General features: G+C 38.5%; 1 protein-coding gene across 2 annotated transcripts in view; it reads right to left on the reverse strand.

Annotated features, from left to right (window-relative positions):
• The window catches only part of LOC124111241 (dachshund homolog 1-like), an 89,694-nt gene that overhangs the window by 50,854 nt on the left and 12,903 nt on the right, over positions 1-25,937 (reverse strand). For both annotated transcript variants that reach the window (XM_046470887.2, XM_046470886.2), the window contains exon 2: positions 6,210-6,331. In XM_046470887.2, the coding sequence (XP_046326843.1) occupies positions 6,210-6,331 (122 nt within the window). The remainder of the gene's footprint in view (positions 1-6,209; positions 6,332-25,937) is intronic.

A 25,937-nucleotide genomic window follows, 5' to 3' on the forward strand; every position in this document is an offset into this window, starting at 1 on the left:
ATTACCGTCAGAATTGTTCTATTTCAGAACAACAGCTTATCAACAGGATGAAATTTATTTCAGAACACACAATCAAGTACAACACACAAACCAACACCGTCACAAAAACAGTCTTTAAAACTCGTATCAGTCCCAAATTAAAATAAGAGGTATTTAATCTACAATTAGACCTCCAATTTCAAAACAGTATGTTTACCTCCCAATTCGCTTACTTCTATTCACTAATCCTCATATCAGGAAAGGTGAGCTACAGTGACTGGCTGTGTTATTACTTTTTGCATTTGTTTTCTATTTATCCGTATTTAAATAGAGCACAGGGCGTCGGCTGTAATGACACAAGGACAATGAAATGCGTGATTACGCATAGAAATATTTTGGAACGAAACCACACTCATATAAGGAGGCAGTGTAAACCTCGAATACCAACAAACGTCCATATTCAAATAGTATATCAAGTCTCACATCTACTGATTATGCGGAGTTCAAAGTTGTATATTCATGATGGGACTTGTATCAATCTCCATTGTTTGCTCGCTAGTATTTATTGTTACGGTTTACATTTCTTCAATTCCTTGACGTCAATTCCTATGTCTGCTTATGAATTATGATTATGAAACTAATAGTACCATATTCATTGACAGGTGTAGATTGTGCGGGAAGATAATATGTCTTGTTGATAAATATTGAAACATGAATATGTTGTAACAAGTCGTGCGTTGTCCTATAAAATCGGGAATGGGACGCTATGGCTTTGGTGATGTTGAAGGGTCGAATAATGTGTGATATGGCGTATAAACTGAAACCTGTCGAGTCCGGAAACTCCGTACAACGGACGATTGTTACCAGAATATTCTCCATAGGGGACACGACCCCTACCCATGATTCATTAATCCGTTAATCCGGACATGCTTCGTATAATGTATTGTCCGGTTTAACGAGGTTTCATTGTAAAGTTAAATATGAAGATGGCGATTACATGCTTCGTTCTCGAATAATCATGGGTATTGTAAGGCTGGTGCTTTAGCGATCTACACACAATTTTACTTTCACGGTTCGTGTTGCTTTAATCGTTATTTCGAAAGCGGAGCAATGAGAAGCGCTTTGATGTTCACCCCTTGAATCGATGAGTTTAAGCGACAGAGAGTTTGGTCGATGAAATCGCAAATAATTATGCAATGTGAACGACACAAAGACACCGTTCTATTGGTCTTCAGTCTACTTCTACACTTACAGAGAATGCTAGAGTGAACTTCTGTCCTTCGCATACAGTAGCAAAATGGTGAACTGATAAATCAGCCGTGTTATGCTAGGGGTGTAGGTGGGAGAGTGTTTACGTATTCAAAGAAAAGACGACATGCTCCTTTACCCAATTAACTCTCAATAAGGATAAAGTTCGTGCAGATATCATATCATCCTCATCCTTACCCCAAACTCGCACCATTACCCCTCACCCAAACCTCAGATCCTAACCACCACGCTGCGATGTCCTTTTTGGGTCAAATAGTGCAGGAATGTTAAAAAAGATTTTTAACATTCATGCACTATTTGACCCAAAAATTGTTTCCAAACTTTCAGCTGCAAGACGATATGTTCAATTTTTCAACCACAGAAAAAATGGTTCATAGAAACTTACTCGTGTGGAGGAAAACATCCCTGGTGAGAGAAATCAACTAGACCAATGGTACATTTCATTCCCAATCTGTTTTCTTGATTGCATTCATAGTGTATTTCAATTTATTTTACCGGCAGACTTAATCCTTCAAATCTGCCAATCGATACTTAACTGGATTGCGCTATCGACACGACTCCATGTAGATTCATGTTACATAGTTAAATTGACATGTTATAACTTCACACACATCTGTAACGTTAGTTGGTCCTACCTGTGCATTGGAACTAATCCATAGCTTAATTTGATTCCGACCCCAGGAAAAGTAATTCATAGTGCATTGAACACGATCACCCTAGTGTGCATTTCTTTACCTGTCAAACTAATGAAAAAGACATCACGTTTTTACAAACGTGAACCCATAGATGATGCCATTATCTTGTACAGATCTAACGACTCAGCCAAAGAACGTAGACAATTTAGTCGTTTAATGCAAAGCCTTTCGGTCGGACAGTCTCTGAAGACTATTCTACCATACAATAATGTTTCTATAAATTGCTCTAATCACAAGAAATTCTATAATCCAACCCATTTCATTCTATTTAACTGCTGCAAAACAATTACACTAATCCATTGTCATCTTCTATTGAGTAACAGCGCGAAACACCAGAATCGAGTCCCCTATGAATTAATTCTTTTTCTACTGATGAAAATCCATATGATATTTTCTAGACTGCATTAGATGTAATTAGCTTTCAAATGTCCCATTGTCCAACATTGTCACAATCCATTTCTACATTAGCGGTCTGTTTGACACGTTTGTTGTGATGAAAAACCCCTCCCCAGCATATGTCCGTTTCACCCAGGCCATCTTCAGCGTTTTTCAGGTAACACAATGAGAAATTTCAAGAGCATGACGCTGTATTCTTATTCCATATCGATAAGTGCATCGTTTTGCTTTAGGGGACCACAGACAGATAAGATTAAACGTGTTTCATTGAGTAAATATAAAATGCAACATTTTAAGTTATTAGGACAATTACAACGTATTTATATGATTATTTGAGACAATGTCAGCCTCTCCATTGAGCGATTAGAAGAATGGAATGGTGGGCCTCGCACAGGTACGGACAGGTGAAATTGATTAATTGCAATGTATTACCGTCAAAGCTACAGCAAGCTTTAAGAGCTACATGAGGGTAAGGAAATTGACATGCGTCAATTTCAACTATGAACAAGATTTAAGTAAACGTTTCCAAACTGGTGTAACTTTCAATTTCATACAAACTAATGCCCTTGCAGTTGCACAACATGACTCAAGATTGTTTGATGGTGCTTGTTAAAGCCGAGCGCAAAAACGAGCATATTTATTTCGGCTTCGATTTTGATTAATATGTTGAATGCATTGCATCAAATTAATTTATATCATCGATAATTCATACGAAGAGACGTTTTAACATTATTACCTTAGCTCAGTATAGGGTAACCCGCCACACTCATTAAAGAAATATATCAGTTCTATTTTAAATATTGATACAGTAGTCAATGTAAATTTATTTTGAATATAAAATTACTCCATTGACACGCTATTAAAAAAGTTAGTTTGACCTTTTGATAAAGCGTTATTTAATTGGTGCCAGAAATGTAAATAATTGTTTGATTAATCCCGATTTTCACACATTAAATACATGTCAGTAAGGCATTTTAATTTCAAAACTACCAGTCATTAATCATGTTTGATTCAACAACTGTTGCTACCGTATTTTGAGGGAGTTATTTAGGGATTAAAGGCTGGTCCCATTATCTCTCAAACCCTCCCGATCAACTGTTAAGTCTGTCAGGCGAAGAATGGACGTGACTCTTTGTTCAGAGAGTGAACCAAAGCCGTTTATATTCTTAAGGGATCACAAAACGGAAAGGGAAATACGTAGTTAGCAATCAATAACAAAAATACAATGTGTGACAAGTTTGTGACGATAAACCAGTAATTTCTTGGGCTTCATGCTGAATCTTACTCCTCCCTGACCAATTCCTTACTAAGTCACCGAGCTAAACAATGGATGGAGTGATCAGGTATCGCGTCTTTGTTGGCGCCATAGAAGTCTATTGTTTCAGCGATAGGACTACCATTCGACTATTAGTGGTTGGTGAATTCATAGAATTTCGGTATAGATTTTCGTGCTCCGCAGCTATAAGTGATCAGCTCCTAACAGCTCGCGAGCAGTCCTTACCATTGATTTTTGAAAGAAATTATAAATTTAGCGAGAGCAGTATAGCACCTCTGAAACCAAAGGTACACGATTATCAGCGAGGATTACAGGGATAATCGGCTTAGACTCTGCAGGAGAAGGGGAGCGGATTTACATGCAACTTATTAATACAGATGTTACACGCTAAACAAAATTATTGCCTTCAAATAAGGTTAGGCTAACATTGCCTGTTATCTTTGATTTTTTGAAGCCACGGTAAAGAAGAATCAATGTTTAAATCATTTCTGGTTTCAGAAGTAGTCAGTTAAGCGGTAAGCGTTAACACTGATGTTAAGAGCAGTTGGCAACATGGTATGTTCTCAAGATCAAAGGAGTTATGCTCAAAGAAAAATATGATGAAAACAATTTTCAGCGGGTTTTTGTACACGTTATCCCGTAAGGTCTTTTCATGTTTAGAACTGCTTTGAATTATGAATGAGTGTATGGCTCACGTCGGTGTCCAATGCCTGACAGGGAATACAGCGCGATGGGGAACAAATTCAAACTATTTAAAATTAACGCTGTCAAGTTAAGTTTACAATAAAATACGCAGTCCAATTTGAAATTCATATTTTAGGGCGGACAAAAATTGGGGGAAAATATGATGGCATGAAATTGAAGATCCGTCACTGGGCGTTGAGGTGTGGATTCCTATTGCCAGTGATTTATACCGTAGCTCACCTAATCAAGATCACTCTGGCAGCGACTGTTGTAAACGGTGCAGCAAATGACATGCTTAGTACGTTACTGTCCCCGTTCTTGGAAGCTTCATTAAACTGGTAAACATCTACAAACTGGATGACTTCCTCCTTCACTTAACATTTCTTGATAGACACGTGATGGTCCGGGTTAGAATTGGTCTTAAGCAAACCATCCTTGCCGTAAAAGACGACTAACGGGATCGGGTGATACGGCTCGCAGACTTGGTTGATGCATGTCATCGTTTCCCAATTGCGTGAATTAATGCTCATACCATTGCTGGATTGTCTGGTCAGGAGTCGATTATTTTCAGACGGCTGTCATAAAGCTGGCATATTGCTGGGTGCGGCGTAAACAACGAATGGTTACGTTCATGATGTACGTGATTGACGTCATCAGACTCTAATTAGTCTTGACAAGATCAGATGCTTTCACTGAACCTGCAGTTCTACGCATGTTACTATTTGTCTACACCGAGAGTGGACACCAGGCATGCGGCACCCTTGTGAAACTGGGTTTGGGACTTGGCAACGCTATGTAGAAGTCTCCTTGGGGCGAACATCCAATCTAGGTTCACTGTGTATCATTGGAGGTGGAGAACCATTACTCTCGAACCAGGAACTGATACGCGGGTAGGGAATGGAAACTGGGGAACGTGCTAGAAAACACGGAATCAGGCGACACAAGAGTTACGCCCCCTTGTCGGGGAACGATACACTGGTTTGGGGTTCAAAGACGGTAAGAAGGTGGGCAGGTTGAGAGGTGGTGAGTTGGGACGTGGTGGTATGGAGATGGTGAGGTGGTAGGATGGTGAGATGGTAGGATGGGAAGATGGACAGAAGGGGATATGGTTTGCTGACCAGTGTGTGGGCTTCGCGTGTCCTTGCGTGTCAAGATTTCAAGGAGCGTCATGCGACTCTTGCTCTGAAGTTGTTTAACATTCAAGGCTTCAGTAAAGCTTTCAAAAAGTTTTATGGCAGACATGTGGAGGACATTTCCAAATTTGACGCATCGGTGACACATATGATATCCCCTGCAATTACCTATTTTGACTTGTACTATATGTTCCTGTGCTTTTTTTGCAGGTGAACAATTGACTTTTCTTTGCATGTGTTTGTGACGGGTGCCACCTTTTCGCGAACACCTGGTGTCCTCACTACTGGTTAGTGAATTATTAACACATGCTCATGATATAGTTGAAATCGTGCAATCGACTCTACTTTATGCAGAGATTTCTTTTGGATATGGAAACGATTTTGTCGCTTTATTTGTAGGACCTGATGTGTTGTGCTATGTTGGTGTTGTTTGTTGTGTTGGATTGTGTGGATTAGATCATAACAGTAAACTTTGTAACCGTGCGTGTTGTGTGGATCAGATTAAATCTGTATTCAGTAAAGTTTTGTTTGTTTGTTGTTTAACGTCGCACTCAACAATATTCCAGCTATATGACGGCGGTCTGTACATAATCGAGTCTGGACCGGACAATCCAGTGACTGACGTCATGAGTATCGATCCGCGCAAATTGGGATACGATGACGTGCAGCAACCAAGTCAGCGAGCCTGACCACCCGATCAATAGATGTCAATATGTCTGAACAAATATGCGTCGTGTAGTAGATACTCAAATTAAATCAATTTTATAAGATAGTTACCATAGAGCCTTGGGTCGAACTGGTAGTCACTTCCATCTAGACGGCTCTTCTTCAGTTTCTCTATCGTCTCAGGGCTAGCATGAATAGACGGGGACCTCTTAGGGGGCCGACCGGGCCGCGCACTGAAACACGCATCATGGAGATGAACAGCCAGAAAATATAACTATAACAATTGCAAATGATAAAAACAAATATGATAAATATTCAACAATTCGCAGATTCCAGGATTCTTACAAATAAGAATGTGTCTACACATGTAATGAAATAATAAATGGCCAAGATGTAATAACCAGAGGACCGCGGTGATGTGAAATGTAATCATTCTCCGGCCAGTGATGCTGGTTTGAAAAGGAACCATTCAACCCTCGTCTTGTCACAGTTAATGGATTTAGGTAATTAGGACTAAGTTGCCTGTCTACATGGAAATGTTAATTCGAGAAAATAATGATAGATGTATCTAAAGGATGCTCAAGCATCTTGGTTTGAAAGTATTGAACAATTCTCAAATCCTTTATTCTCTTTGTTCGTAAAAGCGGATTCGCAATAGACTCGTTCCGAAGCATCTGCTGAAATGCGGAAAGTAAATACTGGTTCTTCTTTAGATGATTTCGAAATCAAATACAAGGAAAACAAATTAAATACTTTTACCATCAGGGTTTAAAGTATACATGCATTAAGAAGTATCGATATCTGTATGGAATTGTACCCAGCCATTGAAGTCGATGCATTAATGCAGTTTCAAAGGAAGGAAAAACGTATCTGAAAAGGACGATTAGCATTGTGTTTACGAGTAAATAACAATCCATGAATTGAAAATATCCACTGCTTAAGTGGAGAGGTGGATTCTATTAAACAGCAATTGCATTTTTCGATATACCCTAGTGATTCCACACACAAGGCCTAAATGATGCATATTCCTTTTGAAGAAAGAGTTCTTGTTCCATTACTGTGGATACGGGAAGAGAAGTAAAAATTCTTGCCAATGGCAACGATCTGTGAAACAGGTTATTAGTATCATTACTATGGCGAGTGTCACTTATTTATTCAGCCTATATGAGGAGACGTTTTTCAGAGAACAATCCCCATATCTCATCCCCTTCCGCTTGGGGATGTCCACGAGGTACATTACACTCAACAATAAAATCTCTATTCTTCTTTGCCCGACAGACGCCCATGTTAGCCTCCCGAAGCGATGTCCATCTGCCTTATAAAACTTGATATATTCCCCGCATCTGTACATTGTTTATTTATGTTTAGAAAGCATCATTGACAGTAACTATATATGGAACGACTGACAGACTAGTGTGTTGGTATGCGAGGTCTGAGCGCTAATGTTGAAATACCACACCGGGATTTGCTTATATCTTGGTTTGGTTTTGATAAAACTTGCCCTGAACAATTCAATGTTTTGATTTGTTTATGGGCTTGAATTTGAAACCGTTGGGGCCCACAATGCGACCGTAGTGTACCTGTTGTGACGGACACCCGAAGGATGAAAATTTAATTTACTACCTCCGCCACACAGGCTGCCTGATTCACGAGACTAGAAAATGAACACAACGACAAACAAGCGAATGTCAGCTACATGAAAAAACGACGGAGGTGGATTGAAACGCTACACCGTCGGCGAATACAACACTAATTGAATTTCGACCATATCTGCATAAAATATTCTACGCTGCCAAGCTGATTGGGACAGAAGTTTTGACTGGTAACAAATCGCGACAGTTACGATTTCTTTAATTTGTCAGTTAATACCTTTACACATCTTGTAGTTTCCATACTGTTGTGAGCAACCAAAACATCAAAGAGTCGTCAGTGTATTCTCTGCATCATTTGAATAAATCTCATTTGCCATGAGGTTTTATGGTCAACCGTTAAGCGAAATGCTCAAACGTGCACCTGTTGATTCTTGTGTCTAGGCGGTACATACGAGCCCAGGTGAGCACTTGTAATAATATACATTTCAGACCGACTGTGATAACAATAATCTTATTTTTACAACACGAACAGTCATCAAATATTTAACTATTTACTTTGATAATACCTTGGTCAATACGAGCGCATAATATTTCAAAAGACGAAGTGTAATAAAACCCGAAATGAAATATTTTAAATCATGGTATCGCAGACACAAACGGAGTGGGTATCTTTTGCAATATGCTATTATTTAGTTTTCATGTTTATTTTGTTATTGATGAAGATGAAATGAAACACTTTTCTGCTGAAACGACAGAAATAATATTTAGATACCTTTTGAGCTGTGAATCCCAACTGGCTAACTTTGCAATTCGCTGTACTCGTTGTTTCCGCCGACACTGATATGAAGGGGTTGAGTTTATTAACTAATAAAGGCCCGTACTGTTATATTTACATTAAACACAATGTATTGCTGCCATATCTAAGTGCAAAGCTTATTTAAAAGTTTGAGAAGTAGTTTTTATATCATTTAATTATAAAATATCGCTTAGCCTCCAGGATTTCGGAGAGCTTAGCGCGTCAAGCTGATTGCGAGGATGCCCCGAGGCGCTCATTAAGAGATATATATCACTGTATCATAAATATTAATCGACGTTAAACAAACGTTTTTCAGGGAACTGTTAATTGCATCATTAATATGGCATTAATCTATGAATTATAACATACACATCAACTTCAAATTACATTAGTAAGTAACAGAGTACATGTAATCCAACACTTTGTAACAAAATATAACATCAATAACAATATCAACTTAGCACTTATAAAAGTGATCATATATTAATCGTCTAGTCGGTTCGAATGCAGCGTTGATTAATATGACGTCGTTAACGAGAGAGAGAGAGAGAGAGAGAGAGAGAGAGAAAGAGAGATAAATGTCCATTTACGATAAATGTATCAGACTTGAAAGAACACTCATTTGTTGTAGCATTGCTCGTTAGTCTCGCGTGAACTGTTGCGTAAAAATGTCAACAGTGTGAAGCAACTTGATTTTCAATTTGACAGCAAGCTGGAATGGCTATTTGTATTCTTCGTTTAAGACAACATTTGTGTATACGAATTTCATATTATAGCTCCACGTGGCTACATTCTTCCCCGGGTCTGTGTCTGTTAATACAATACATGTTTACAGTCGCTGTGATTATTACATCATCTTTTGTGAAAATTTCTAGAATAGTTCTCGAAATGTATTCATGTAATACACATGAAATACATATATGAGGTGTGGTATGGTTCCGCCATCTCAAAGGATAGGCAGTTAAAGCCCTAGCATATGTGCACATGGTATTGCAATCATGTATTTGCTCGATCTAGATAGCATATCTTCGACACCTCATGACCATAAGCAGAGAAAAGATCAAAGAGAAAATCTGCCCCAAAATATAGATATGAACCATTCCATTTCTGAAATAATATTTTCTTCTCTGATATACACACAAAATAAGAAACATTCAATGAAACATATGAAACTAACACAGTTCTAATTATAGTTATAAATACATACCTTCTAAATAATGAAAATATTTATAATAATGATAATAGAATTACCTTTTCATTTCCATGGTGGAAAACATGAACGTATTTTAATGATTCATTAACACGTATGTCAATTGTATTTTACTTAATACAAATTGTATCTATTGATTTAAAAATGAATACCCATTCACACAGCCCCTTAAACACAGCATACATCTCTATTCGCCCCTGTCCCAAGAATGTCCACTCCTTTCAAATTATCCCTCTCGTTGTACCTCATTTCGGATGGGGGACCCCCTAGTGGCTTGAAACGAGATATTCCAGAATTTCAAATATCATTATATTTATTTCAATTCATGCATAACGCTTGAAAGAGCCAGAATCACGTTTCACATAAACGAATTGAAAGGCGCCTGCAATAGAATGTAAAACCTACGACCGAGCTGTCAAATCTCAAAACTGGTTTTTTAACTCTTTTCTTAGTCGTCTTCCGCAGGTGCTTGGCTAATTAGCGACAAGGGGAATAATTACATTGTAGTATATCTGGATACTGTTTATTTCGCATAGGTAACTCGAGCCCCACAAAACAGGGTCCCTGCCTCTTTCTACCCAATTATAGGACATTTTCCGATCTACTTGTTCTACTGAGCAATATGAGAAACTCCGGCACAGATCACAGCTAGACTTTAGCAGAGATTGGACCTAGGGGGACAAAGATCTTTTCAATGGACGTATCGTAAAGAGATCAGATTTCTCTCATTCATTCGTATCTCGCCCTCTTTCTAGATTCTATACCCTTTTAATCAATTCACACTGTAGCTACGATCCACAGCCCGACGTCGTCCCGAAAGATTCGTATTTAGTTCTAGTCACTGATTCCCAATGTTGTTCGAGGTGGCTTAGCTCGACTCCAGCGCTCGACCAAAGGTCTGCGAAACTGACAAGGATGCTTTAAAGCTTTTTTGTTATCTGCGAGTCCTCAACTCTCACCTTGGTGAGAATATGGGGGATCACAACAAAACAGGCAAATGATAACTAAACGGATGACAACAATGATGGGGAAGATGTGCTCACTCATGACTTGTAAATGTAGATACTCCCCCATTCAAAACTTAAGTGCAATAAGAATCCAGGGGCCCGAAATGAAAGCCGATTCGGAGTAGTTTTTAACAAACAAATAGATTTGTTGTTCGAATACTGTCGAGAAGGAACACAGCGTTCGTTATCTTTATTTCATTTTCCTCGGTCTGCTAAAGATGTCGTGCTGGGAAAATGATATTTATTTTCAATTCAATAGTTGCTGACGACTTTCGCCGACGACCATAATGATGGAGGGACCTAATTCATACACCTCGTGTAATCCTTACGACCGCGGGTGTTTCTGTATGAGAGAGTCTATTGAACAAACGTTTTACCTTAAAGCCAAGTAGGCACAACTGAAGAGTCGGTAATATAGTCTCGGGGTTCCACAAGGCGATCTAGTACAGGATCCATAATGTGGTAACGCCAAGTCCGCTTTTTAAAACGATGGCAAAAAAATTATTCCCGATATTCAGTTGGGAATACTTAATCGTTTGACGGTCAGTGACGGAAGCATTTTGATTTCCGATGACGTCACTAATGACGTCACAGGAATCGAACGCGAAAGTTCTGAATCTAAAGCGATGTAAATGTAATGTGTTTTTGTAAATGATTATCTCAAATGAGATCTGGTAATATTCATTTCAGCCGTCTTCCTTTGAAATCGGTGTCTGCCCATTTCAAAATATATTTCGAAAGATAAGCATCCATCACAAAAGGTTTGCTATAATGTTTATGTGTGTACAAAGCAATAACTAAACGTGTCTAGTCATCGCGAATACCCGCCAAGACCAAATTATTCTGTTTGTGATAGTTCATTAAATCAGATAAGTTCAAACTGTCTGCGCGACATTCATATAGATGGATACGGGATTTCGCAGCAACTCGTTTTTTCTTTATCATTTTTTCTTTAAACAAACTGCAAACTCATTCGCACAGACATATAGTATTATGCGACGGGTCAAGAGACATAAAGCTACAAGACCATAACAAACTAATTTGATGGCCAGATAGTGCGCCTCTAACATAAACTACCAGTAAAGAAATCCTATTGTTGAGCTCTTCATTCACACTCCGATACAAAGATGATATCGCCTATATTATAACGCTATCAAATAGCACGGCGGGATCGGATGTCGCTGTTTGGAGATGATCTGAGGGGAGATAACTCTCATTCTTGATGCCATCTCCTCAAAAGAGTCAGAGAAATGAAACGGGGACTATATTGTAAATCAAGGGACAACGCTTATAATCTTCTAACTGTGGGAGGTACACACTTTATTCCGTCCTTCTTTGTGGCTGAAATTTTGACTGTTGGTTTTATGATTTGTTGACAAGAGAGAATGTCCTACATAAACGTCACTCTACTAGAAAAAGGAATAAAAATCCCATGAAATTCTTGAATTGTGGGGCAGGGTACAAATTAATAGAGGAGCGGATGCGGTAGAATTCAAGAAAACCTGCTCTTGATAACACAACCCCGTCATTTTCTGCTCAATCAATCCAAATGGGTTTCGATCTGTCAGTTCAAGTCCTCATATTCCATAATTTATTGAAGTGTGAAAGATGAAGGTGATACCAAACATTTTTGGCAAATGTAAACCAACCCGCGAAAAGAAAATGACCCTCGCATTCAAATCAAAATAACGAGTTAAAACTCCAGAATATAAAATACTCTTTGCATTTATTAGAAACTCTACACCTATCAAAAACCGTGTTAAGAAAAGAGCATTGATATTCAAGTATTATTTGTCTAAACTTCAACCGATGCAGTGAATAAAGTCAACGTTACGTTTCGTCATAAAGCTGGTGCTAAAAGAGACGTGAAAAGGGTGAGCATTTGATACCTCCCATGTCGTAGAGAGATATGTTTATAGCAGCACCATTTCACTCGGACACAGAAGATCCGTTTTATCGTTTGTCTGTAGATAATAATGTCTTATTTCTTGGCTTTAAGTGCTTTCTTATTGTTTTCTTGTACCATTGGATTAGAAGCATGTCATCGTTGGTACCGGGTGATACGAGTAAGTCAACTGATTATTTTTAAACTAATAAACATGTTTTCACTTCGTACTGTATGTCGTTCAGCTTTTGATACAAATGATAAGATGTATCATATAATTTTGCATTAATGAACCTTAACGTTAAGTTCGTCTGTATAACATACACTTTCTTTTTCACAAAATATAATGAAAAGAAATGTTTAAAAGAAATACATAAAAACTAAGACTTTAAGATGTCAAAAGGTTAATAGTGTGTTTGAACGAACACGATAACGAGAACCGCACATAACTATCTAATTATTTTTATAATAAACGTGCGATTAATTGTTTCACATCACACAAACTAACCAATGCCATACTCATAATATCCCTGATGTGCATTTTGTTTAAGTAAGAAATACTCCTTAGTTAAAAACGTTGAAAGTTTGTGAAAGTCAAACACGAATAAAACACATATATCTTGATAGTCTGCATATAGAAGTCATTGGTTCCATTTGATAAGAAGCTTGAATCGAGAAAGAATGCCTCTTTTTACTTCGTAATGCCATAAGGTAAACTTAATTGATTTTGTCTTGTGAAAGTAATACAGAGCTCCCCAATATGCTTTGGCCATTGCTCACATAGCTATTTTGCCTTTTAAAAGGTAATTGGAACCAAAATCTTATTCCGCTTTCTTATACGACCAATCTCATTCTCATTTGCTTTTAATTATCAACCTGTCAATTTGGGTCAATAAATTATGTCGAATAATCGGATTAATTAATGGGAACATGGAAAAAATGAATTCTGTGTATATGAAGTTTTTTGTGTGTCATAATGTAAAAGCTCACCAGGGTCGTCTGTGGGGCCTTGTTTGATTGGCTATCAACCAAAGGACAAACATACTTGATACATTATCCGATGTCATTCATGTTTTATGCTGACGACATCAGGGATATGTGGCGAATGTTGCTTGTGGGTGGTCCAATGAAAGAAGGCTTTCACTGAAAATACGTTTTTCATAATTCTCATTTAATAAGAGAATTTCACCCTGTGAAAAAATGCTCTGACAAATAAATTATTGGTGAATACTTAATTAACTGGGATCAGAGGAGTTGTGATGTGCATGTGTGTATTCAAAGACGTATATATACGTCTTTGGTGTATTGAAGTTAGATAATGTTGTTGGGACATGATGACCAAAGACACGACTTTGTTATATTGGATTAGTGAAAGTTACTGAGTGGTACATTTTGTTAAACTAAATATAAGTAAACTATGTGGGGTAGAGTGTTTATTATCCAATGCTAAATACACCAGGACATCAACATAAGTTTGTTTGTAAATATTTGTATATATAGGTACCAACCATGGGATACAAGTTGCATATCTGATGCAATTCACCATTTGGACTAACAAATGTTCCCGTGGGTTTATTTCAGGTGGATAGTTAACTTGCCTTTGCATGTGTTTGTGACGCCGATATGGCAGGATACGCTCTGATACGCGAACACCTGGTATCATCACGGTTTGATAATTGACAAACACATGCTTATGAAGTCTGAAACTTATTATGAAGATTTCTTATGATTATGGAATTTTGTTGATTTTATGTACTAAAATGAAATAATCCCGGGTGACTTTGAAATAGAACCTCACGCGTTCCAGCCAGGCGGTTGTCTCATTATAATTACATGAAAGAAAATACTGTATGCATACATACAAAAAGAGATGTATATTAATATTTGGAATAAATAGATATGTAAACATGTCATGATTCCTTTTAGAGGTTTACAGCCTTCAGATCAAAATATGATTCAGATGTAATGGTAAAACAATATCCCAGGGGAACATGCTAAGAGTGTCGGGGGGGGGGGGGGGGGGGGGGGGGGGGTGGAGGATGCGCATCCTTGCCGATAACCTGAATAAAGGTAAGGTTACCTTTTGTTTGCTAGAGATCGAGTACATGTAGTCTGATCATGTAAGCATGGGGTAGTGTGATGTTCCTTTAATGATTCCCAGCATACGTACAATGTGGTAATCACAGAAATATTTAACATAGCAGTGATGTCTGTAACATCTACACTTTCACTTTCCTTTCAGAGAAATCAGTACAGGGAGCGGTGCCCGAAGAGCATTAAAATCATTATCAATTCTCAGGCGTATGAGAACCGGTCCTCATTCCCCCGCAGGTCACCTGATTGACCCCTGGTCCGATCCGATGTCCAGCGAGCCTGAAGTGGACAATACGAAGCCAGCGACACCGAGAAACTGATCCAACAACGGTCTAAAATCAACATGTTAGTAGTCCCGCACGCCACGAGGCTATCAACAAGCTAGTCCGTGTATGTCCTCTGGTTAGCAATTTCACACATCGGGGCGTAACAGACAGATGGGGGTCGGGTGAGGGGGGACGGGGAGGTGCGAGAGGGGGAGAGGTGACCCTGGGGTCACGACCCCACTTTGACAATGATAGCTGCAGTATATTATAATCGGGAATAAAACTTGGGACACAGGAAGCGAGGGTACGGATTAAAATACGTTGCCTGTGATACGGGCAGATGACGAGCTGAGATGAAAGGGATGTCGTTATTTGTGCTTCTTAGTGTAGGAAGTGATCACAAACTGACAGTTGAAATATAAACTGATTAAACTGATTGACGGGTACTCATCTCGTGATAAACCTAGTGGAAATTGCCGGGTGGGAAGGAGAAAGTGGCTGTGAGATCAAAAGGAGAAAGGATAGAGAAAAGAGCGTCTAAGTTACCCAGAGTTAACTGAAAGAAGATTTTAAGGATGAGTGAAAATAAACAAATAGTAATAAATAAATGTTATAAATAAATAATACTACTCTACCCGCACGCCAGACAAATATTTACCTTTCAAATTAAAAGTTACAAACTCGACCCTTTTCACGCGAGAGGCGTGAGATAGCGCCCAAGCGAACAATAATCGTGTTTGTTCGCCAGTTCGTTATCACAAGCGTTATAACAATAGCAAGTGGAAAAGCTTGGGTTAATTCCCGTGGTTGAGACTGCAACAACGCTACCCACGACGACTTGGCAGGTGGGAACGTTCTCAGGCCGAGCGCACCTCCAGTCCAGGTTTGCATCAACCAGCCAGGCACTTCAAAAGAAACATTTACTCTCGTGGTATAATTTACACTCTTCATAACAGCGAACTGTCAAGAGACATACCTGCGATCTGGACAACAAAGAATTTTCATGCAAGCCATCCCGGTTTTCCATTGTGGAAAGAGATTGTATTTCCCCTCGCTTTGCACGGCTATCCCAGTAATAATACAGTCTTGGTCACATCTGTTTATGTTGAAACCCAGTTGAAATGATCAAAACACAACTACCTAAGCCTGTATTTCCAAAGTAAATAGAGACTCCGTGAATAAAGGCCTATTTTTCTATTGACTACCTTGAAACATCGTTACAGGAAAGAACGATTCGGGTACGGTGACAATCAGCCGCGCTTTTTAGCCACGATACAATATCTCCAGGACATGGCAAATGACGGCGATTTGAAAAGTACAAATTTATCCGTCTTATTTCGTCCGGACTATTGAGAATGGGGAATTAGTAACACACACCAATATGGCCGACCCGTTACAACCGGATAACATCGTTTATTTCCGACTTGAACTGCATTTGGTTTGTATCGACAGTGGAGATTTGTTAGTAATCTCGCCGACATTTTGTAGTTTGTCTTCTTGATTTGAGCATGGCAGCAGTGAATTAAAAGGGGGGTTTTAACAGTGTGTAGAGAACAAAGGCTAACACAATGCAGACGCATATTCATGAAAAATGAACAGTTTGGCGTATTATTAGTCAATCATCAGCCGCATGCGACAAACGGTATTTGCTTTTTAAGCAGCACGAGCCATTACAACAGCGATTGTGCTGGGGAGTCAAACACACTATGCGCCTACTGAAGCACAGGGAATTACTTCTGGTCTGGCAAAATTTCTTGGTACATATGTTTATTTTTTAACCATTATAGTACAAAAAAATTGTTTTTGTCTGATTCCATGTCGGCGACAACTGGAGTTGAAATGGTGGCATGGCAGGTATTTCTAAACTTAATCCATATTGAATCATCATGTTTTTGTCTGTTAGATAACTTAATAAACAATAAACACATTTAAGTTCCCTATGCATCTGTGTTTTTATTCTGACAGCAAAGGCCATCGTTGCTGTTTCTGTGTCAGGAAAAACTTAGATTTGAAAGAAAAAGGAAATGTTAGATTTGAAACTGTTAGTTGATTGAGGATGTTTATAAGGTAATAAAACATTATTTTCATGAACTAAAAAGTCAGATTTAAAGTTTAATTTCAACATACCTCAAGCGTTGGCTCAATCACGTTACTCCAACATAGGAAACCAAAAATACTTGGGATTAAGATTAACATTGAAAGAATTAAACTTAACCGTAAAAACAACATTTAAAGGAATTCACAAGAAAAACTGATTATTTGATCTTAAATATTATTATTATCCCTATGCAAAGGATAGCTGTTTCCTTGTCGTGTTTCCGCGAGCAATAGCATTAAACTACAATCGGCGTTCCCAGCCCATGTAACGGAAGTGCCATTTAATTGATCTAATTAGCTCTTGGGGCTCTAACAAATAATAAACAATAGCAACGCTTACGGTCCTTTTACCTATAGCCCTTAACACGTAGGTGGTATTACGAGTCTGGGGAACGGTACATACAAATACTTGAGTTTTATTTGCCTAAGTATACAAATTGAACTGACAACTCTTAAAGCATTCAACTGTAAATATTGTTTTACACTTGAATTGTTAATTCGCCCTGTCGGTATTTATTTCAAACTCATGAGAAAAACCTATGTAAATGATTTGGCGTCGCCAGGGCAGGATTCTTATTCCCGTGTATTTATTTTCCGATCTTGGATTTATTAGATCAGAGTTTGATAAAGCTTAAAGGGGGAGACAATTAACCAAAGCACAAGTCCAAATAGAACATCAACAAGTATTTGCTTAGTCCTACGTCTCAATAATATCCACCACATTCTTTCCTCCCCTTGAAAGCTTTCTCATTTCAATTCACTCTGCGCCGTCAATTAAACGCTAGGGATATAGAGGTCAGCTGAAGATATGTATTTGTCCAAGCCTAGTGACCACCTGGGTTAAAAGAGGGTACTAGTCATTCAAGTGATGGTTGCCGAGAATCGACGATTTGGTCAAAGCATTTGACACGAAAGTGGCGAAGTAATTCGCCGTGACCGAATGCGTGTGTTTTACAAAATACGGGCTTGACTTCTGTGACGTCCGCGCGTGTTGAGTATCACCTTTAACCCCTCTCGCCGGTATCTGACAAAGCGACGCTTTTGCTATCGCGAGAAACACAAAGGGACGGAAGCCGAGTGATAATGCTAAAAAAATCGTTAACGTTTGGCAAAACATTTGCGTAGTGTTTCGCAATTTTCTGTTACTTGCCATTGATTGACTTTTTTCTACGAAGCAGTAGTCTATCCCTGTTGCTAATTCTCTTCATTTTCAAGCAGTTATCACATTCTGTAAAGCATTTACAAAGGCCCAACCAGTCTTTATGAGTGGGTCTTATAAATCATCCTATTCAATCATAAATTTTGACAGCTGTGCTCATAATTGACTTACAAAAAAGGCATTTATTTTTCCCCAATTGCACTTTGAACCTTCGTAATATATATGAGAAACTATTACAAGCACTTTAACAAGTTTTTGAAACATTTTAATGAATACGATATATATGATCATAATCCCAATTTAGATGAAAACAGTTTCATGATACAATTTCTTTCAAGAATATATAAGGTACATTTTGAAATGTAAAGTTTTCAAATCGTTTTATCTAAATGATACGATAGAAAATATAAGTCATTCAATTTTCAAATATTAAAATATTTGAAAGTTAATGAGGACCGCAAAGGCTTGTATATTACCTGCCTCCTTACTACTCCAGATTGACCCCAAAATTCAACCTACACCAATCACAGTATCAAGACATGGTGTTTCCTGCCCCATAAACCCATTAGCAATATTCACCATGTCAACACAAGCGGGGATTATTTTCAGCTTCGGTGTACTGACGAAATATTCCTTATCTTGATCTTCATCAATGCACACTAGCGAAAACGTGTGATAAAACATCCACATGCTACATCCTGAAGTAGAGTGACATCACCGCTAGAGCAAAAGTTTACAGCCTTGTCATATGCATCTGCGCTGCGCCTATATATCAGCGAATGACGTTACTAAATTGTCAGTATTGAGGCAAGCCGTGTGGGAAGTTCTATTTCGCTGTGTTGTGTCAAAGGACAACCAGAACGCGTGTGAAATCGCACACGTGCCCCGAGATGTCGTGAACAATAGTTGAATATTCGGTGTGAAGCTAAACACTTTCCTAAATCGATAGTCGAAGCCATACTTGGCTATTTCCTTGTAATCTTTCTTTGTTCACAAATAACACAAATGTTCGTAATAACTGCCCCTTTAATGACGGTGGCGGAGAATTTGGTAAATGCTGGCTTTACAAAGTATTCGCTTTAATTCGTTTGTGCGCTTGTTTATTGAGGAATTTGAGTGTGTTTTTGTTATTTAACAATTTAAGGAAAAAACATTATATTGATGGTCGTATGATTGTTTAAACTCACATTGTACCAAAATGTCATGCATTTTTAATACTTCACTTCAGATAAGCATGCAATCGTGTCCCAAGCTTATACTTCATTCACATTAATTGTTCGTTCAACAGGTAAATGTCTACACAGGTAAATAAGTCATTGAATTGGTTCTAAGAACGGGCTATTCAATATTCAGTGTTCAAAGAGGAATATTTATCACCAACATGTATTCTGTGTATTGGATATACATTCCTACCAACGAACAATAGATAATAACGGCGATATTAAAGATTCTTAAGTAAATACTACAACATTCTTCCACGTGAATCGATGTTTGTAGATGATTTGGTGTTAGAACTATCTAACTATAAACACAAATATGTGATAAGGCACAAATTTGGTATTTCACTGGTATTTGAACTGGATTACTCTGAGACGGCCCTTATACATTGGATATTTGGAGTCCTAAACTTAATCAACTCACTCTGTGAAACATAACCTCCCCCATACTTCCACCCCTGCATCCACGTTTTCTTATTTGGACTATAGTGAGAAAGAACGCATACATTAGATATTGTGAGTCCAATACACTTGCATCTACCCTAGCCCAACCCCCAACACACACACATACACACACGCACTCACACCCCCCCCCCCCCCCCCCCCCCACACACACACACACACACACACCTCAGACGTTAAGATAGGAAACGCCTAAAGAGAAAGACAGTAAGTATAAACGTAAGTATGTACGTGTATGTATGATACAATATTATTCATAGCTGTTTAAATAATTAATATAAGTCAGTTGCATAGATGTTCGCTGTAACAACGATTTATATATGATCAACGTGAGTTTAACAGATTATCATCTCACTGTGGATTCGTGTAAACGTTGATCCCTCATTCACCGCAGCACTTACATCACGGAATACAGGACAAACTTCTCCTTAGCTATCTCTTTATACTCACGCCAGCTTTCTCCTTTACAAGAAAACATAAACACCCATTTATCCTACTTTACAACATATCTTATCATTCTTTTCTGAAGAAAACAAGTTAGGGGATATCTTTTGGAAATTATGTACTTAGTATTCACTACAAAAATATACCCCAAAATATTCCTAAAAATAACTTTTTTTGTTTGGTGCAGTATTATTGTTCCAAGTTTCTACCTACCCAAGACAAAAGAGATACTTTATAGGGTATTGCCTTCTTTTCACTGGTGTTGTGAATATGGAAAGAGTTTTATCGCTTTTATTTCACTGGTGGAAAAACTATTATAAGTTACTGTTCTTTACTTAGAAAAAATGTTATCACATGGCATGTGTTACTTGAATACTGACAACTTTTCTTTCAACAGTGTCAAATGTCAGTGATGTGTGACAAAAGTTGCTTCAGATTTCGTCTCTCACACCAACACAAATTAATGGTATGTTTAGAGCTCATAATTTATAAGTTAATTTAATTATATTATTACATACAGGATATTATAAACCTGCTTATACTGAGCCTCCTCGAGCGGTCCGCGTGCAATAAAACAGATGGCGGTTTTGACAGGCTGCACGTGCTTGCGACTCACAGCAATAACACTGTACAGAGCACAGAGCACATTTACTTCTAAGAGTGAATTGAAGTCTTCTTTTATATCCAGAAAACAAATTACTTTTCACATAGTCATGTAGCCTTTTACGAGGGCAGTATAGTGTCTTTGCTACGTCATTTTCAACCTAATCTTTGTTATAAAGTTGATATATATCAGTGTATTACGTAACTATGATTATCGTTATTTGCATAAATTTGCATAAACAACCAATATGAGACACAAGACGCAATTCGTGTCATGATACAAACATTTTTTCACATAATTTTCTTGAAGTTTAGAGATTAAATGAGAAAACAAAGATCAGAGTTTAAAAGATAAGGTCGCTTTAAAAATGCCGTGATAACCCAATTTGTGGTCATAACGGAATTAATTAAATTATATTATGATACATGTTGTATTTAATCTAGATTATTATCTAATCGATTTCTCCACGACCCCAAACACAGACCATTCTTTCTTTCTTAAGACGTTCACTCTCAGCCTCAACATTGTAGTCTAGTAAATAGTGGGCGTTTGAGACTCGGCTCAGGGAACTTAAGGGCTTAAAATCTGTTTGATTTTGACTCTGTACGGAGGGCATGTTGAAAGGTGTGTGGCGTAACGCGCGTGGTCCCCTTTTAGAGAAACCCCTACCATTGTGACGTGCCTCGGTTTCAGGCCTAACCTGTCAACGCCTTCGGATCGTTTCTATTGAAGGCACAAGCCATTTTATAGACATTCGGAGTACTAAAGATCACGGAAGGTGGACGCCAGTCCTTTTGGTCGTTGCACAGTCTCTCTATAAACAGTCAGCACTGATTGAGCAATACATTGTGTTGAATTTTGTTTCGTTGCTCAGCGGAAAACGACGAAACATATTTGTAATGTGTGCCCTATTAAAATCCTATCAACTTATTAATTCAAGGGTGGTTTTCAATTAAGTTGCATCAAGAGTGTTGCGTAATTAAATCGAAAGAGCGTGTAGCTGTGTTACAATGGCCAGTATTGCCGTGACGTGTTTGGAAGAATAGTCGACCGCTGTCAAACTCCTCTTGCTCAAACTCATTATCAGATGCGAGAATCACACTTTCATTTAATCTTTCCTATGAGAGAGGGGAGAAAATCGGAAATAATCCAGCCCTCTTGGCAAAATTGAGATCTTTTGTAGCAAAGTTAGAAAAAGTTGTCTCGCGGAGGTCTCGCTGGGGTACGCGATAATGAGACTTCACGAGAGATTTCACCGAATAAGAAGGGAACAATCGCAAACCAAATTAATATTCTTCAAATTTCCAACTCAATTCAAGCCACTCTAATCACAAGCAAATGTGAGTTTCTTTTCCTTGCATGTCAACTCTCTTTCTTTGTACTCTTAACAGCTGTAGGTCGGTGGAGTAACGACAATTAAATAACGTTTCATTGTTTCGACAACGAGACCAAATGTTCCGAGGCGAAAGGAAGAAACGCCAAACACAGCGTAATTAGACTCAGAGTTGAAGTCCCTAATCTCTACAAACAGACATTTGTACATCGGCTCATCCCACTATATCTTGACAAATTCATTCGCATGAGTTTGGGATCAACATACCTCCCCACCAGAGGGCGTTTGTCTTTAAGCGGTGGACCCCGGATGACAACGCTGCTATTTTCGCAATAATTTCTCGGCCTTTGATAAATAAAATTGATTGCAATTTTCCAAATAAAATAATTATTGTGGGGAACTATTGATAAAGTGTCAGTAAGGGGAATTAATTTGAGTGAATATTAGCCCCGGCGTTGCTAAACCTGCCGCCGTCGTTACAACACGAATACGTTGTCTTGTCGCATTAAAGGAAGTTTCGCCGTCTCTTTGTGGTTGGAAGACTCCGAAGCTTTCATTACACCTTTCCGGTTTTAACAAACACGCATCACAAATTAGACATTTTTCTTTCCAATCCTTTTATGTTCTACCAACAAACGGATCCCTAACACCTGCATGTACCACAAAATGGCAGAACAAAGAAAATCACATTTTTCTGTGTTTCTAATTTTTGGAACAAGAGTGACACATTTATCTTTGCAAAGTGGCATTTATGACGCAGAGAAACATTTGAAGTAGCAAGTATCTCTTATCATGCCCAAATCCTCTACCTGTCTTGTCGAGAAGAGTTCTCACGCAAATAACAGTTAAAATGTCATCTAGGGTCTTCAAAGCCTACCTTGATAAAGACAGAAGACTCTTTATTTTATTGATTCAAACCTAAAGTCTTGAAATCGCAAAGTATGTCAACTACCACGGATCGTATTCGTTTCGATAACGATCCTCATTTTACATCTTTGTAACAATATGCTTATCTAACGTTAGGCGACGAAGGGGCGGTGCATATCTACGAGATGGGCGATATTTGAACGTAAATATCGAATAGCTTAAATCGGATGAAAAACAAAACAAACACAAAGAAGCAACAAACACTTGAAATAATTAGCACAACTGGAATAAATACGTTTAAGTAAACCTTCAACACGAACGGCCATTTTCTTATTCGAGTTTGTAAGACCTGGTATTTAAACACACTGCAGCATTCGAATATTTAGATTCGTCTTTTTTCAACGCTCCAGATTTTGAGTCATTTCATTTACATATTTGTGTACTAGCTGACAGAATTCTGTTATTAATGATGTATAACACTACTGCACGTGTTTAGACGTACAAAGACAGTAAACAATGATGAAAGATATGTCGTTTGTAAACTTCTGTGCAAGAAGCTGATTTATGATGCATTCCAATTCCGACTGGGAAATATGAACATGCAGTTTTTTAATTGCCTAGTTCTTTAATGTTATCGTTATGAAATGTTAATCAGTTAAGTTATTGATAATTCTGTAATGGATGATGACTCTGTGGAAATTAATTCCTTAATAATTCCTACATATAAATTCCTCCCGAAGTCTCCCTTGACTACAATAAAACCAAAATCAGTTGAAAAGCAATACAATGTCATTAATATTCTAAATGCAATACCCTTATGGTTTTTCCGTCTCAGACAAGACTCGTTCTTTTGATATATTTGCAAGTGAATATTCAATTCAAAAACATTATCACTTGCCAATAGGTTGTTTCGATAAATAAAATAGTCAATTAATATGTTTTAATAGAGGTCGGGTACTTTACTTCGGTTACTGAGCCTAGTTATGCATTCAATAAAAATCGCTAATTCATAGCATAAATTGGCCAACTAATAAAACAGATTCTTCTAAAACTATAAACTCAAAGACAACATTCAATGTACAGATAAGTGGATTACCATTATCGGTGTTACCGATAGGGGTTCACATTGTCATGACGTTTATGATCAGGCAGTGACTTGTAGGGCAAATAAACCCTGGACTTGATAATGGTTAAAACTGCCCCTAACATGACCCCTTCCTGCTCACGTGTCGAATAAACAAACACCCGCCCCCTAACGGCCCTAAAATTAGCGAACTTGATGCATCGATTTTTACAATATCACATATGCATATATATGTAGTGTTGCTTGAAATCGCTTCGTAAAGTCCACATTCTTAAAAGGTATTCAGAGGCGAAGGGGTAGCATAGTGATGAAGACGTTCATTTCCCCTCATGGTTATAATGTGTGAAGCTCATTTCTGGTATCCCCCGTCGTGATATTGCTCAACTATTTTCACTCACTGAGGCTAGTCATATTATTAATGTACACCCCTACACCACCCCCATCCCCCATCCTCCTCCTCCTCCACCCGTAGGGATACCGGGGTAGAATAGGTCCCCAGCAACGTAAGCTTGTCGAAAGAGGCGACTTAGTGGATCGGGTGGTCAGTCTCGGTGATTTGGTTGATTGAGTGTCATCGTAACTCGACAGCGCGGTCGTTGCTCACAATATCGATTACTCTAATATGTACAGGCCGCAGTCATGTAGATGAACTGTTGCTGAATACGGCGTTAAACAATAAACACACCCGCAAGTATTAATTGTCCTGATCTGGAAGTGCTTGGATCATGAACTCGTATCATGACTCGTACTGTGTCTTAGCCTCGGCGACCTTGTCTGTATCATGTTCTCATAGCATAGAACTCGCTCAATCTGAACACTCTGTCAAGCTGGGTTATCTAAGTATTCTATTTCCGGTCAAGACACCTACATATATTTTCTACCTCTGATGGGGATCGAACTTGTGCTTCCAGTACTGAACGAACGCCTAACCACCTTCCTCCACAAACCTTCACCTGAAGATGATATCGTCTTAATAAATGTTTCCAGTACCCATGAGGATTGGGTGTCCATGATGGCCGTTACATTTCAGTGTATAGAATTCTCCCCAACTTTAGTCAGACAACCGGGCTGGCTACACAGCAAAGGCACCAGACCAGACAAAAGGTTGCCACTCCAGAACTTTCTGTACTAACCAACAAAAGTAACAAAAGAGGAAAAATATTAATAGTATTTAATACTATTTACTTTTAGTTCGCAGAAAATAACAATAGACTGGTGGATTGTCATCCTAGCAACTTTAACTCCCGACCATCGGGCGTGCAACCTTTCACAACTGACCGTCCGTCAGCATAATAGGCCGTCTCGGACAGACGGGTATTTTAGACACTGCCTTAATTTTATAAGGTATTTGGATGTGTGAGCACCAAGAACGAACAACTGTCATTGCTGCTATGACAACTGTGTAACCCTTCTCCTTCCTTCATCGCACACCTCTGGCAACAGTGTCATCGCACCTTACACCGTATAGAGGTGTTCACACCATCGACCACTAGGCTATTTATATTGCGCATATTTCCACACCACTAAGGGCATGCTGAAAGCGCAATTTTAACCCGGTCACGGGATCGATGAGCACTTAAGAATCATTCTCAGCTTCCTGGGGAGTATACAACCAAAACTGCCTGTTAGACCCTGGAAGGTTAACAATTCACTTCGAGGGATATTCATACAGCAACACTACAGCTTCACATATTACCTGCGTGTCAGAAGTCAGAACCCTAA

The sequence above is a fragment of the Haliotis rufescens genome, unplaced genomic scaffold (assembly GCF_023055435.1).
Source record: "Haliotis rufescens isolate VD_foot unplaced genomic scaffold, xgHalRufe1.0.p SCAF_7, whole genome shotgun sequence".
Lineage (NCBI taxonomy): Eukaryota > Metazoa > Mollusca > Gastropoda > Lepetellida > Haliotidae > Haliotis > Haliotis rufescens.